The following is a 15,324-nucleotide window of genomic DNA, read 5'->3' on the forward strand; positions in this document are numbered from 1 at the left end:
TGAGCAAACAAGTTACACAGCACACAATACACAGCAGTGGTTTGAGTCAGACCAGATTTTCTAACAAGGTGAATTTTAATTATGTGGTGTAGTTTTAAAGATATCTTAAGGAATACTACACTACAGCATTCCATTTCTTCACGTATAATAATGTGCATTTCTCTTTAAAAAGCTATCAGCTTTCAAACTAATGACGAGAGAGCCAGATTTCTTAATGAGGTAGAATATTAGTCACACACTCTAATACTAATTGTCAGATCCTTTTTAAATCATTACTTTCTAGACTAAATTTTCTTTGGCTGATGAATAAAGGTAGGAATGTGATGAACTTTGAAAATGTATGCAGAAGGTTAATAAAGTGAATTTAGAAAGCTTAACTTTGCAAATATTGACATTATTCTAGAGATCACACATAAAGAAAACATTTTGTGTTCAATGATGCTGATGTATGGCGGTATAGAGTCCTCAAAAGTTTCTGCTGGTGTTAACATTTCTGAAAAACTCATGATTCTGTGATTTTTTGGCCTCACGTTTCAGTTGAATTCACAAATGTTGAATTATTTTACAGACTTTTCTTTCTTTGCTTCAAATTCTGGCATTTAGATCTGACAGATGCTTGCATATTTACAGTAATATTTATTTATGCAATTCCTTACTCATTAACTGTTTTGATGTTATTTTATTGATTGTTTGATCTGTATTACAGTGCACAACTGGACATTGGCAGAAACAAGGCAGTGGCTGATTGACTTTGTTGAATTGCCCCAGTATGAAAAATATTTTAAGGAGTATAAAGTAAATGGTAAAACCCTACCCCGGTAAGTGTTAAAACTATGTTTTTGACCTGTAATGTATCTATAAAGTAGACCTTAAAGTTACATGAATGAGTTATTACTAGTTATTACTAGTTATTACTTAATATCATCACTAATGAAATTTAAAATTAATGAATTTTAAATTAAAATGGTTTTGATATACATCTTAAATAATGCAACATTAGAATGCTTGACACTTATTTTACAAAATCTGTTCACAGTTTTCAGATGAAAGTTATCTAGTTTCGTATTTCTAACCTTATTTTGTTGATACACATTGAGATCCTTCAGTGACATGACGTGTCGCTAGCTAGAAAAAAGGTTGAGAGCTGTTAAAAATAATGAAATATTTTAATAACTGAAATAAAAACAGAAATACAAAATTGATGTAATTTCTAGTTTGAAGTTGCTAATCTTATAGAGTTATAGAATTTATTTCTGAAATTAAGTAATCTGTTGTGGCAAAGTTTAATTTGCTAGTTTGTAATGTAAGCAAAATACTATATTGTTGTGCAACATGAATAAGTAACAAGCAAGATTGTGTACTGTATGTTATAAAAGAAGTTCTACCTTCTGCAAAACACTATGTGGTGCTGTTGCAGAGCAGCTGACAGAGAAAGAGATCTCTCTTAACTCGCTACTGACGTCTTATGGTGATAAAACTAATGTACAGGTTGATTCTACAAATTTAATGAAATGCTGGGATTAAAAAATATTAACATGCATGATCATAGATAATATAACCTTTGGAGCATTGTTTGTTTTGTTAACTTTAATAGCGAGAATGAATTATGAAGAAAAGTGTTACTTTTCAGTTATGTTCAGCCTTAGTTTTATGAAATGCCCAGTTAAATATCTTACACTAAAATATCCAATTTTATTTAATATTCCAATAATGTATTGTATGTATGGTGATGATCTGTTTGTATACATGCATATAAACAATACAACCCCAGCACCCAACTTTGAAAGTTTCCAGTTTTTCTAATATAAACATTTGTATGATATGAAACTGAAACTAAAATTGTAGTAGGGTGTATTTGTTAAAGCACTGAAGAAAGTAGAAGCAGATTTGATTCAGTTTTATACTATAGTAAAATAGAGGTTTCCTGGTATATATGATATTGTTCATAAGTCAGATTATTTTCAGTTTTTTACAACTGTATTAGTGGACTACTAAAATCATTGCTGAAGGCACAATGTACTGTATTTTCAGGGGGCTTGAGTGTATGTTTACTTTAGGCGAAATCCACTCCACTCATATTAAAATAGTTATAGAGTAATCTCTGTTCACCATACCTTGGATAACTTTCTTAAGGAAAGACTACCATGCTGTATGAAAGTCAGAATAACATTTCATGTTTAATAAATAGCAAATAAAAGGGCACATTGCCCTTGATTTAGTGAGTCAGAGAGGGACACCTTGCTTTCATTTTTTTGTAGGATGAGGCATTTAGATGGCTATATATTTTTTACATAAACAAAAGTGAGAAGATATTCCCATGTTGACTGGCTTGATGGTGTTCTCTTTTTATTTCAGAATTGCAGCTAATGAACCTTCACTTATGACATCTCAGCTAAAAATTTTGGATCAACGGCACAGGCAGAAACTAATTCTGAAGGCCCTAGATGCTGTGTTGTTTGGACCTCCCATACGTTAGTACATATTTGATGGTTTATTAAAAATAGAAGAGATATGAGGTGCCAAGTTTAAATGAATTACTGTGTTCTAGGATATGTATTCAAAGCTGGAGCAAAGCAATTAAAGCAGTCTTGAGCTGAATGATTGTGCCAAATTAAGACCTGGAATGAGGAAATCCTTAGAAATGAACTTAGTGCTGCTACCTCACAGCTCTTTGGCTCTAGGTTTGATTTGACCCTAAAGGTTTGGGGTACCACTTATATGGGGTTTGCATGTTCTCTGTTGGCTGTGTGGAATTTCACTGGTAGCTCTGGCTTTTTCTCACCATCAAAAAATGCTGTCTTGCTTAATTGGTGTCTCTAAATTAAGTTTTAATGTTTGTGTGCCAAGTAAATGAGGGTATGAATGCAGTTTCTTTATGTAACTTAAATTGATTATAATATATATTAAACAAATATCAATTAAAGAAAACATGCTTTTGTTTTTAAGGCCCACCACATAACTGGATGAAAGATTTTATCCTGATGATTTCGATTATCATTGGTGTTGGCGGGTGCTGGTTTGCTTATGTTCAGAACAAAACCTCTAAAGAGCACATTGCAAAGATGATGAAAGATTTAGAGAGCCTGCAAAGTGCAGAGCAGAGCTTGCAAGAACTTCAGGAACGGTAAGTGAAGTTCAACACAAGCCTAACTCGTCCAATATTGTGAGCAATATTCTTGGTAACACCTAAAATTCATTTTATCTGATTAATATCAATATGCATGGTACATTGATTTGGAAGATAGTGGTAAACCAGGTTTGTGAAAGCAAGTCTCTATTGAGTGTTACATTTGTTTTAAGTGTGATAAAATAATACTGAGAGACCTTGAATCAGACATATATATAAAATAAATCTTAAAGCAGAAGCTTTCCATTGTGTTGGATTTCCCGTTTTTCCTGAAATAAGCGTTTTTTTAATTTATTTTTAAATGAGAACTTTTTTTTATTAAACTCTGCACAGTCTGCATCAGCATCTGGTTTGAGTCTTTTTATGTTTGGAGCCTGAAAAAAAGGGGGTGATCCATTTTTTTTGCCAAAGCTAATAATTAATTGCTGATTGTATTTTACTTCATTCCCTTTTCCATTTATCTCACTTAGGCTTGAAAAAGCTCAGGAGGAAAACCGAAACGTTGCGGTGGAAAAGATGAATTTAGAGCAGAAAATGAAAAATGAAATTAATGATGCCAAAAAGGAGGCACATCGCCTGCGAGAGCTGAGGGAGGGCGCCGAGTGTGAGCTGAGTCGGCTCAAGTATGCAGAAGAGGAGCTGGTCCAGGTGTGAGACATTCACGGTTGTGTTCCACAGAGTATTGAATTAGTCCCATTGTTGAGTGGTCTTTCTGCGCTTTATTAATTTAGAATTCTCAGTCCTTTTCTACTTATGCCCCCTTTACTTAGGATCTCCCAGTTTTAATCACACCTGTGTAGTGTAATGTAATAGCTCACCTCAATTGCCTTCACACTAGCACAAGATAGATGAAGGATAGATTGCTCTATTACAGAAGTTATTACCAATAACACTGTGAACGTGTTTAAAGCACAAAACCATGGGATTACTACTGGATGGCAAGACTAGGATACCCTTTTTGATTTAAACCGTCACCAGGGAAATTCTAGTCACAGTCACAGCACAACTGGCACTCAGAACAGGTTCCATTACAAGCCAGGATATTCTTATTTTCTGTTCAGCTTTTGAATCATACAAAATAATTGTTTTTCAAGGTCTTCTGAGTATTAAGTAGATTATTGATTTCATGATTCATTTCACAGTAACTGATTTGAGCATGCTATAATCCTGTTACAAAAGGAAAATTTTCCATTTGCGCTTATTGTTCTCAAATTGGTAGGTACGCATGGCATTAAAAAAAGCAGAGAAAGAGTATGAAATGCAAGGAGATTGGTCAGTCCCTGAGTCACTGCAGAAATGGCTGCAGTTAACACATGAGGTGGAAGTGCAGTACTACAATATCAAGAAACAGAATGCCGAGCTGCAGCTATCAGTTGCCAAGGATGAGGTAAGTCAGCATTTTTCTTCAAAGGAAATAGAGAATAAACTGATAAAATTAATTAAAGCCTATATGAATCTGTGTATTTGCTAACTTTTATTAAGGACCAAAAAATGATAAATTGCATAATTATTTAACTGTTTAAAGCTTTAGAAAATAGTCTTCTTTAATATTATCATACAGTATTGATTTTTTTGGGGGGTGGAGTAGTAGCTAGAATTGTTGTCTTGCAGCTCTGGGTTCAATTCCTGGGGTTCATGTGGGTTTCTTCTGGATGCTCCGGTTTACACCCACAGTCCAAAAATATACTGATAGGTTAATTGGCTTCTGCGAAAATTGGCCCTGGTGTGAGTGTATGAGTGTCTATGTGTGGGTGTCCCGCAATGGGCCGATGTCCCATCCAGGGTGTATCCTGTCTTGAGCCCGCCAGGAAAGGCTTCAGCTTCCTGGTGACCTTCTATTGGATGAAGGGGTAAGAAAAGGGATTGATAGATAATTTCTGAAATAAAAAAAATATATTAATAGACCTGTGAATTAAAGTGATTAAAGACTAAAGTAAGTAGATTTAAAGAACAAATGCCAATCGTCAAATATTAAACTTTTGCAGTGTAGTCTAAAAAATACCAGTACTCTTTTAACAGTAAAATATGATCTTGTGGGATGCAGATACCACAACTGAACTAGAGTGTTATGTCCTGATTTTGATTATTAATGATGTGAAGAAAATTACTTAAAATTACACACATTTTAAATAGTTTGTATTTATCAATTTGCTTCAAAGTGAGTAATTTGGGAATTTATAATGAGATTAATTGTGAAGTGTCTTAAGTGTCTTTAAAAAAATCTTTAAATGTTACTGTATGAGAGCAAGCAACTTTATACACCTGTGCATGTTTACTTTTTTCAATTATTTATAAATATTTAAATGTAAAAGATTTATACTTTTTGAATCTAAAATAACGTGAATGTATTCTAGATTTTTGTATACAGTAACTAAGTATATGAACATTGTGGGCCTGAAATTGTTTGTTTCCACGTCCAACCTTAGGGTATGAAATGTATGTACAAGATTGTAGGTTTTATACTGCACTTGTGTAGTATTGAGCACTACACTATAAAGTATGATACAGTTTATAAAAATAACTTATTTTACATCTATTTCAGGCAGAAAAAATTAAAAAGAAGAGAAGTTCAGTCTTTGGGACACTGCATGTAGCCCACAGTTCTTCCCTGGATGAGGTGGATCACAAGATCCTAGAAGCAAAGTAAGATGAATTCTTGGTTTCTCTCTCTTTTTGTGTGTACTGTAATTTGAAAGCATTCACCACATTAATAAAAATACCCCTTTGAGATCAAAATAATATGGTTGCCGTATTGTGAGATTTTCATTTATTTTTTATTTATACTAATGTTTAGAGCATATTATTTTTGGTTTGTTCAGAATTGTTGCCCTAAGAAACTATTTTGCTCAAAGTTAAAACTCACATTATTTAGTGTAAATTGTAGACAAAATCTAAACATTAAATAATGAATGATGGAATTATACTTAATAAGAGGCATTATTAGCATTTTGCATCACTTTTCTTAATTTTAATGCCTTTTCAGTATATGTTTATTTTAAATTAATATCCTTATAATGTTTTCCAGAATTTGTTTGCCTAGGGTACAAGAAATTTAAACAGGATGTAAGTAAAGAGCAAAAGAATAGGACTTTATAAATAATGGTCTCTGAAAGTTTCAAAATTGAGCACCCTCTGAAAAAAGAAATAATTTAACCATAGTCAGTTATTAACACATTTGCGTCCCTTAACTCTTCTGCATCTTATGTCTTTAAGTTTGTGATCTTTTCAATCATAGCTATTGCAGGAGACTTTTGTTAGAGACAAACAAAATCACTGATGAAAATATTTTGATTTTGCCTAAATTGTGATTGTGTTTGTGTTGTTTGAGAACAGAAGATAAGAAACTAGTGCATGAATTATACTGTATATAACTTTGATTTGATGATTGATAAAGATTATGCAGTCTTAGATTTATAACTAAGCTACAGTATAGTTGGGTGATATTTTGAATTTTTACAGTTGGAAATGGGAATGATTGTAAATGGTATAAAATATTTAAGGAGAGGCACCATCCCACCAAACTGCAGTTAGAACTACTATGAAAATGAAATACTGCTGTGTAGATAATACTGCCAAACAATGGTAAAATTGACATTATTTGAAAATTGTGGCTTTTTTTGTTTAAAAGATTCTCAGTACATGGTCATGAAGATGTTAGCTATGTATGAGTGCCTAATTATATGAGGTTTAGCTGCAGGAAAGTGGTTTCCCTGCCCCAGTATTTGAAGTTATGAAACTGCATAATGGCCATTGATTTCTGATGCAGAGAACAAGGTTAACCCTCACATCTCTCTGTGCCAAATGAACATCAATACGCTTTTAACATTGGTTGTTGATACTCTATGTGCCAGTGCAGAATAAACAAAAATACTCACACTCTTGGAGACTGCAACAATTTAAAGTGATGAAAGATGCACACTAGGAGCAAAATGTGAATGATGCTTAAATACGGGAAACTGCAAACTAGTCAGTTGTACATATATGTTTGTCCAGAATTTAAATAAAAACTAATGTGTAATTATTATCACCTTAAACTTGTTTGTTAAATTAGAAGGAGCTTAACTCATTGTTAATCCAGTAAACTTTTTATAAAATATTTGTGTGTAAACATGAGAAATCTGGATGCTGTACCTTACAATGACCTTTTTGATTTTTTTGCCAAAAAAATGAGAATGTAAGTGATTTATTAGATGTGAAGCTTTCTGAAATAAGGACTGTGTAATTGACTGGGAGAATGTCACTTGGAGTCAAGATTAGCTTACAGACTGTACAGTTTGGTGGCAGACTGCCTGTCTGTCACAGTGTGTTATAAAGTGGTGCAAATTAGACACAGACTGCCAACACACATCGAGCATCACTGCACTTTGGATACGCTCACAGAACTCCTCAGTGGGGGTGAAAGGCAGAAAACAGTAGCTGACTACCCAAAGGCTGTCTTCTAACAAAACCAGTTTATGCAGTGTGAAACATGGCTCAGTGCAACACCACTACAACTAATAGTCTGGCTACATTTCCTGCTCACAAAAGAAGAGTTTGGATATTTAGAATCCTGTTAAAAAATAATAGACTAAAATTTCATTCCAGTAGAAGTGTTCAAAATTGAACACAATTCATGTTAAATTTATAGTTTAAAATGTGCTTTTTTGGCAGCTTAAGCAAGTTCAAGAATGGATTGATAAATAAAACAAATCTGGATTTCAACAGCTTCTCAGAACTGATTTCTGTCTTTGGTTTGGTTACAGAAAAGCTCTCTCCGAGGTGACAGCCTGTCTGAGGGAGCGCCTTCACCGCTGGCAACAGATTGAGAAGCTGTGTGGCTTTCCTGTGGTTCACAATTCAGGGTTGCCCAATCTGACAGCAACACTCTACTCCGATCACAGCTGGGTGGTCATGCCCAGGGTCTCTGTGCCACCTTATCCTATTGCTGGTGGGGTGGATGACCTAGATGAAGACACCCCTCCAATCATTCCACAGTTTCCAAGTATGTCTTTGTCAAGGGAGCAGTTTCTTTAGCCTTTCCACTGCAAAAAATAGCTTACTCTCTTTAGAAGGTCAGGTTTTATGTAAAAAAGATTTTCATAAGAAGAATGGCAAAATTTAGTGCATGTGTTATGCTTATGCTCACCCGGAAAACCTAATAATAAATATCCTAATTTATTTATGATGTACTGTATGAATAATTTGTAAGTCATTGCTGAAGACTGAAAGGTATGATGTAAGTTCATCAGTGATGTCATAGGAGACTGTGCTTTCCTGTATTGAAGAAGATGATTTGATTTATAAATCATTCAGAGCTCCAGCATATTAAATTTTGCTAAAGTAACAAGCTGCACTAAAATATGTGCAGAGCCTGATAAAGCTGTGCAAGCATTTCTTGAGTGGTGAGAATCTCATTATAGATCACAATTCAGAGTTTTTTGTTGAGTCACACCTTTTGCTTTTGACTGAGAATTTTGTGTTTAATATTTAAGCATATTATAAAGTTTATATACTGCATTATTAGTCCTTTATGATCTCTAAATAGTTTTTTTCTTCTCATTTGATGTTTCATCAAATAAAGAGATGAAGAAGATTGTTCAGTTATTCTTCCAAATATTCCAAATAAATCTCCTCAGTACATAAAAGAATCTTTTGGGGCTTATCTATTCTCCATGGATTTTGTTTTGACTGTCATTTAGAGATACTCCATATCCCATTTGTCTGTGAGAAGCCATTACTAATTGGATCTCATTTCTAATTGACTTGTTCAGACACAAGAGGCAGCCCTGCAGAGCCCTTACCCTATCAGAGGATGTACAGTATGGTACCTGGCAAAAGGATGTTTACTTTTGCCTTTTAGTTTTTGCATATAATATGTTCGGTTTGAGCATTCAGATTTTAATCACAAATATTCACTTGAAAAATGGGTAGACATTATCTAAAAAATGGGAAATATTTGGAAGGGTAATGAATGATTTTACAAGGCACTGCACATCAGTTCATTAATTGAAGTTTGTTCTTATATTTGTACAATATTAGATTAAAATGCATAATGTAAAATGTATATATGACTTAGACGTCTTAAACACAAGAGTGAGTATTATGTAATATGTGAATAAGCAATGTACGTTACTTGGAGCATACACTAGTGTTTTTTGAACTCATATTGATCAGAATCTTCAAAAACATCATCACAGCAGCTTAAGATGAACTACTGTATCCATGAGCAGTTAATGTGGTGCGTTTTAATAGCTAATACATCGTATTTGTCAACCACATCCGATTGACTGTGTGAAGAGTCCTTGTCATCAGTACTCTCTCTCAAAAAGCTAAGGAGGTTATTGGTGTACTACAAAATACAGATTCATCAGAATTATTTGTTTGTTTAAACCCAAATGGACAAAATGCTATTAGATCACCACAGACTTGTTTCTTAATGAAGTAGGAGCAACATTTAAACAGGCAGAACAATACTGAATGACAGGGACTTTTTTAATTTGCATCTTATGTCTTTAAATATTTTTGCTGGTATGAACACTTTGAAGCGTGACTGTTGAGTGAAATATCAATTAAAGTTATAATGTATTTTTTACAGCCTGTGAAATCCAAAGCAGTGTCAAATATAACTCCTAGCACGTTTTGGAATTAGCACTGTAAGAGAGAAATCATGAGAAGGACTAAATATACTATATGCTAAATAATTGTATGCAGTCATTCAATTTTCTTCTTTGGTTACAGCACCACTATTAAAGGCTGGATCTTTAGCTAGAAGTAGTAGCCTGTGTCGCTCTCGGCGGAGTGTGATGAGTTCAGCTCCACAGCCCATCCTGCTCTCCGCAGACCCTGACCTTCTGTCTATGGCCAGCAGCCCTCTAACACAGCATATAGAAGAAGAGGAGGACCCCATCTACTTCAGCGCGGAGAAAAAAATGTATGTTCCATGTTGAATTTAATATTTTGAATAGAACTCTTTTTCCCAAGGCAGGTTACCTACAATTAATCCAAACAATTTTTTGTCAATGTTTAGATCATCTGCAATAGAACAAATGTTTGGATTGGTAGTGTTACGTCCCAGTGTGTGTTCTGTGTGTGTTTTTTCTATGTTCCACACTGCTGACCCTTGATTGTTCTCCCTTCCCCATTGGCCCACCATCACTCCACTGTTTCAGTAAGATGTCATCATTAATTAGCTCTCAGCCAATCAGAACACATCTTATTCACTATTTAACATGGAGGCTTTCAGGAAGAGGGGGCCTTTTGTTTGACTTCGGTCCCGTTTGGTTTTGGTTATCGCTTCGCTTCTTGTTATTGCTTCAGCTTCGTTTGTTTGTGTGTTCATCCTTGTTTTGTCATTACCTTGCCCCAGTTCAACTTTTGTGTTCTTTTGTACCCTGCTCCTGTTTATTACTCTTGTTTTCCCTTATTTGTCTTCCTGGTTCACTTGTGTTTTTGTGTGAACTTTTGTATTTAAGGTTAGTTTAGGTTGTTGGGTACACTTTACACACTTAGTTGACTTTGTATTAGTACACTAGTTTAGTACGGGTGAGTGCCGTTTGTCTTGTATGGTTTTGGGTAGTCAGTGCAGGTTAGCTAGGGTATTGAAGACGCCGAAGACCGTATGTTTCGGGTTTTCTTTTGTAGTCAGATTAGCTTTCCCTCACTGTCCTAGCCAGCTCCATTTTGTTTGTTATTTTCTTTTCTTTGGCACCACTCTAGTTCCTTACCCTTGTTATCACGCTTCCTAGTCCCTTACCAGAATCCACTTGCTTCCAAAAGAATTATCCTAAATGTTACACCCCTTTTCCCCTAGACACTTGGGGTCGTAACAGTAACATCTTTTAATGGGTATTCTTGTATATCTTCCAGAATTGGAAGTTCAGTTCTGTATTGATTTAACTAAGTACCATATTACTTTAACAATTATACTTACATAGGAAAAAGTAATAGGTTTATTCCATGCTGAAAAGAGAAGAAAGAAAACACAACATTTCGACTCTGGAGCCTTCTTCGGGTGTGACTAACATGCAGAACAAGGACCATGTACTGTATGCCGTCCTCCAAAATGGACACCATCAAGCCTTTCACCTTTTACACATCACAGGTTCCACAGTGCCTTACAGGAGAGTTAGCTTTGGCTAGAAGAGTGATCAGGTTCTGACTGACAAGAATTCAAATTCATACAAATTTGGGCTGGACAGGTCTTCTGGGATTCTATTTTATGTCAAGCTGGGGACATCATGGCTAAAGTCAAACCTGCCTGAGATGCCATAGTGACTTTAATAATTGTGTGCTATTTCTTATATAATGCCAGTCAGACCTGCATAATGACACAGACTTAAAAAAGAACTAGTCACTATAGGGCTCAACCTTTGCTCCTAGCATTTGGGACCTAAGAACGCTTTAATTTTCTTAAGGCCAACAGTATGCATTTATCTTGTTAAGCACATTTATTTTCAATGAATAGTTTTCTCTTTTGTGCATATTAAAAATGTTTTTTTTTCCGTTGCAGCGATCTTCAGGACACATGCTCAGACTGTGATTCTTTAAACTCCTCCCTGGGAAGAAAGCAGTTTGCTAATTCAGAAGTGCCAGAAACTCCCTCAAGGAAAATCTCCAGGGATGAATTATTCGATCAGGAACTGTGTGCAGCAGATTCATCAACATCCTCTGATCAGCAGAAAGGTTCTCCTGACTTGATGGCTGTTACAGAATCGCAAAGCATGGTCTTTAGTCCTGTCAGCAAGATGGTTTACAATGGTATCTTAGAAAAGTCCTATAGTATGGGCCAGTTGCCCAGTTCAGTGCCAGTCTTAGAAAACCGTTATCCTTCTCTTACTTCACTAGATATTGAGGGCAGAGGAGCAAAGGAACAGAAGATGCACAGCATGGCCCAAGACTCCTGTGAGAATGGCGACAAGGTGAAGAAGCCTTCCAAGTTAAAAAGTTTATTTAAGAAGAAAAAATAAAGGAAAGGAAGTATTAAGAGGATTGTCATCGAGCCAAAACATGATTAAGACTTTTTTAAAGGATTGTAACTATCTGAATTCCCCAGAAAGGAAGCCTTTTGGAATGCCTCTTTATTGAGTCGTAGCCTCATAGTAACAAACAGAGGTTAAAGGTTATCCAACACCTAGAAATCAATGAAGAGTGTGGACTGTTTACTGTCAATTTTGCTTATTTATTGTTTTTTTCTAGGTACCAGTAGATACAAAAGCCACTTTTTAGAATTCTGGTCTTTAAGCTTTAACAGAGTTCTTGTTTACTGAAGCTAAAAAGCTGACATATTGGACTAACGAACCTGCAAGAATTATCCTGCTAATGTTTGTTGCACTACCACTTTCCAATCAGGGAAAGTGCCTCTGCTTGCGGGATTAACAATAAGATTTCTAGAAGTACAGAGGAAAATATAAAGTTTTTACATATAACGTTCTATTAGAGGTTTTTAAATAGAAATAGAATTTCTATTGGTTGGGTTTCATGAGGAGAGACTGGTTTTTATCAAAATAGAAATTATAGTTTATCCCTTTTATGTGCTTTAGACAATAAGGGCTCTGGAATAAAATAATTTTAATTTCCAGGGCTGGGTTCTCACTGTGATTTAACTTCTTCTACAACTGTCCCATCCCAAGTGAATAGCTGACAAAAGAATACTGTTTTACTGCTTTGATTCTACAGGTGGTGGAATTGCAGCCTGACAGGTGTTTTTTTTAAGTCATCATTGACTTGCTAAGCAAAAAAAAGAATTGTTTAAGAAGTTTAAGGTTTTTCAAACATTTGGTGTGTGAATCTTTGTACTGTAGAATAAATGACTAAATTGAAGACAATATGCTTTCTCTGGTGTTTATTTTCAATTTCCTCTAACCTCTGGTAAAAAAGAAAGAATAATAATAATACAGGAACAGTTTTATAAAGTAGGACAGTTGTTTTTGCTTTTATTGTGCAGTAAAATTAGTTAATGAAATACCAATTCTACCAAGTCAACTGGAATGGGGACAGTGTGTAACTTAATTGTTTTTTGTGACCCTAAAATTAAGTTTAGAACAACCATTCTCCTCAACAATCCCTGCCATCGGTGGTACCCCCTCCCCCATCCTTTGTCACCAGAGTATCCCTAAAAAATGGGATTCGAACTATAACAGAAGCACTGAACAATAAGGATTTTCCTACGTCAACTGCAGCACTTCAAATCTTCCCCACCCTCCAGAACTAAGGCACCCAGTACTGTGTCATTATTTTTTTAGCTTTGTTGTGACCAACCAACAAGATGCATTTCTGCTATTTTATTTGTAGGGCGCAAACCCACATGAGCCCGAAAGCGCTACATTATTAATAATATCTTCCGTGTCGTATTAACATTGGAATGTTCTTTTTTACAAGTGTAAAAAGAGGTGATACACAGCGTGTCTCCTCTATAACTCTTCAGTTTACAGAGAAATTCCACCAGAGCTTCACAACATTGTCCAATAATACTCTTCTTGTGTCTAATTTTTAGTTAAGCAGGATTTGAGCTACAGACCAAAACAAAAAACAGGATCCACTTTTTTCTGTCTCTTTCTCACCCGCTGTAATGCGGGTGTTAATAAAACGTGTTTACAAAGAAATTGGAATACAGTAATACTACCAGCTATATAGATACATATATTTATATATTAAGATGCTTAAATTAATATCTTTATTAATTTCTTTAGATGCATGATTCCATATTATATTCCCTATTATAAAACAGATAATTCCGGTTCTGAAATCTGATTGGCTGACACATTTTCGAAGCCGTGTTACTGTATATTCTCTGATATACGCACACCCCGGAATTTTGACATTTTGCTGTGTGATAAAGAAATTTTAAAGACTACTTCTTAGTGTAGATAAGAAAGCGTAGATAAAAAAGCTTGGATTCTCATGTATCTGATACGCGTATCTTTTTCTGCTGTCTTTGTTGTGCTCATGAGGATCCTTGTGATATTTTGAGCTCTTGTTGAATGATAAGTGTCACATAGTTTAAATCATTTTCATTCTTAGAAATTATGAAACTCTCAGCTAAAAGCAAGGGAGATTATTTCTGTTATAGTGGACATAAAAATTAAAGTTGGCTGCGGTGTTACTGGAAACTCATTTTAACAACAAATCACTGGCATTATATCATAGAAGGCACTGAGACCAGCATCAGTGGGAGCACTCCCGCAGTGAAAAAGAAAATGCCTGACGAACTAGGGATTGGACAGTTTTTCAGTGCTTGTACGTTCGATGGAAATGTTCAAATAAATGTGCTAAAGAAATAAACAAAAAACAAGTAATTTATTCCTTTATCATATTGGCTAGCTAATGTCCTCTCTTTGCAAATGTTACTTGTGGCTGTTTTTCTGCGTTGCGTAGCAACGAGGGACTATATTCTCAGGCGGAGGAATGTAAACAGCTTGATTTTCGTGTTAAATACATTTTTCAAATTAAAATTCATTCTATACAACAATCTCATATTTGGGGACCGTTTTATGAAAGCAATAAGGCACTCGAGGCCTGTGCTATATTGCTTAAATAATTAAATTCTAAAAAGTATGAGTTTCTTTTACTGCGACAAAAAGCAAAGTATTCATGGAAAATGTTAATCACTTAGTTTAGTTGTAAAATTCCATATAAATATTCAATACTAAGTGGATTACAACATGCACAGTAAAGACATTAAATGATTAAATCTTTTCACAACCGTTCAATGCACCACGAGTGCTGCTGTCGGTCATTTTGGCCAGCCAGTCACGTACCGCGGTATGACATAGGTAGTTGCGTGCCGTACGGGTTTGTACCGCGCACTTTGAATGGCTGCATCTGTATGTTTTGTTATATACCCTACATAAGTTAAATTTGAATACAATAATTACATATTCTAAAAAAAAACATCTGTTGATACTATAATGAAGGATGTATAATAGGTGTAGCAGAGCTAGTTCGGACATGGTCACGTCATCGCCCTACCTGCGCGTAGCACGGACCTCAGCTGGCTTGGCTGGGGGGATGTCTCCTTTAGCTTATGCAGCTGGTTCCCTGTTGCTTTACGCCAAAGACCCGGGTTCGCGCCCCGGGTGTTGCAGAATGAACCGGTGGGGTGGAGTGGCAGTGCACAAGCCCGTGTGGAACCACACGGGTCAGATGGGCAATTTATAATAACAAATATATTTCTATGTATTACAAATCATGTTATGTTATTTTTTAAAAATTACACTTGT

The 15,324-nt window shown here is 35.2% G+C and overlaps 1 protein-coding gene across 1 annotated transcript in view; it reads left to right on the plus strand.

Moving 5' to 3' along the window:
- Positions 1-12,930, plus strand: part of stim2b (stromal interaction molecule 2b) — a 92,722-nt gene extending 79,792 nt beyond the window's left edge. Inside the window, exons 4-12 of the mRNA XM_006629586.3 lie at positions 707-818; positions 2,356-2,471; positions 2,947-3,124; positions 3,598-3,775; positions 4,347-4,514; positions 5,670-5,770; positions 7,870-8,108; positions 9,845-10,037; positions 11,616-12,930. Of these exons, the coding sequence (XP_006629649.2) occupies positions 707-818; positions 2,356-2,471; positions 2,947-3,124; positions 3,598-3,775; positions 4,347-4,514; positions 5,670-5,770; positions 7,870-8,108; positions 9,845-10,037; positions 11,616-12,072 (1,742 nt within the window). The 3' untranslated portion in view covers positions 12,073-12,930. The remainder of the gene's footprint in view (positions 1-706; positions 819-2,355; positions 2,472-2,946; positions 3,125-3,597; positions 3,776-4,346; positions 4,515-5,669; positions 5,771-7,869; positions 8,109-9,844; positions 10,038-11,615) is intronic.
- The last annotated feature ends 2,394 nt before the right edge of the window (positions 12,931-15,324 follow it).

This window comes from Lepisosteus oculatus, chromosome 1, assembly GCF_040954835.1.
Source record: "Lepisosteus oculatus isolate fLepOcu1 chromosome 1, fLepOcu1.hap2, whole genome shotgun sequence".
NCBI lineage: Eukaryota > Metazoa > Chordata > Actinopteri > Semionotiformes > Lepisosteidae > Lepisosteus > Lepisosteus oculatus.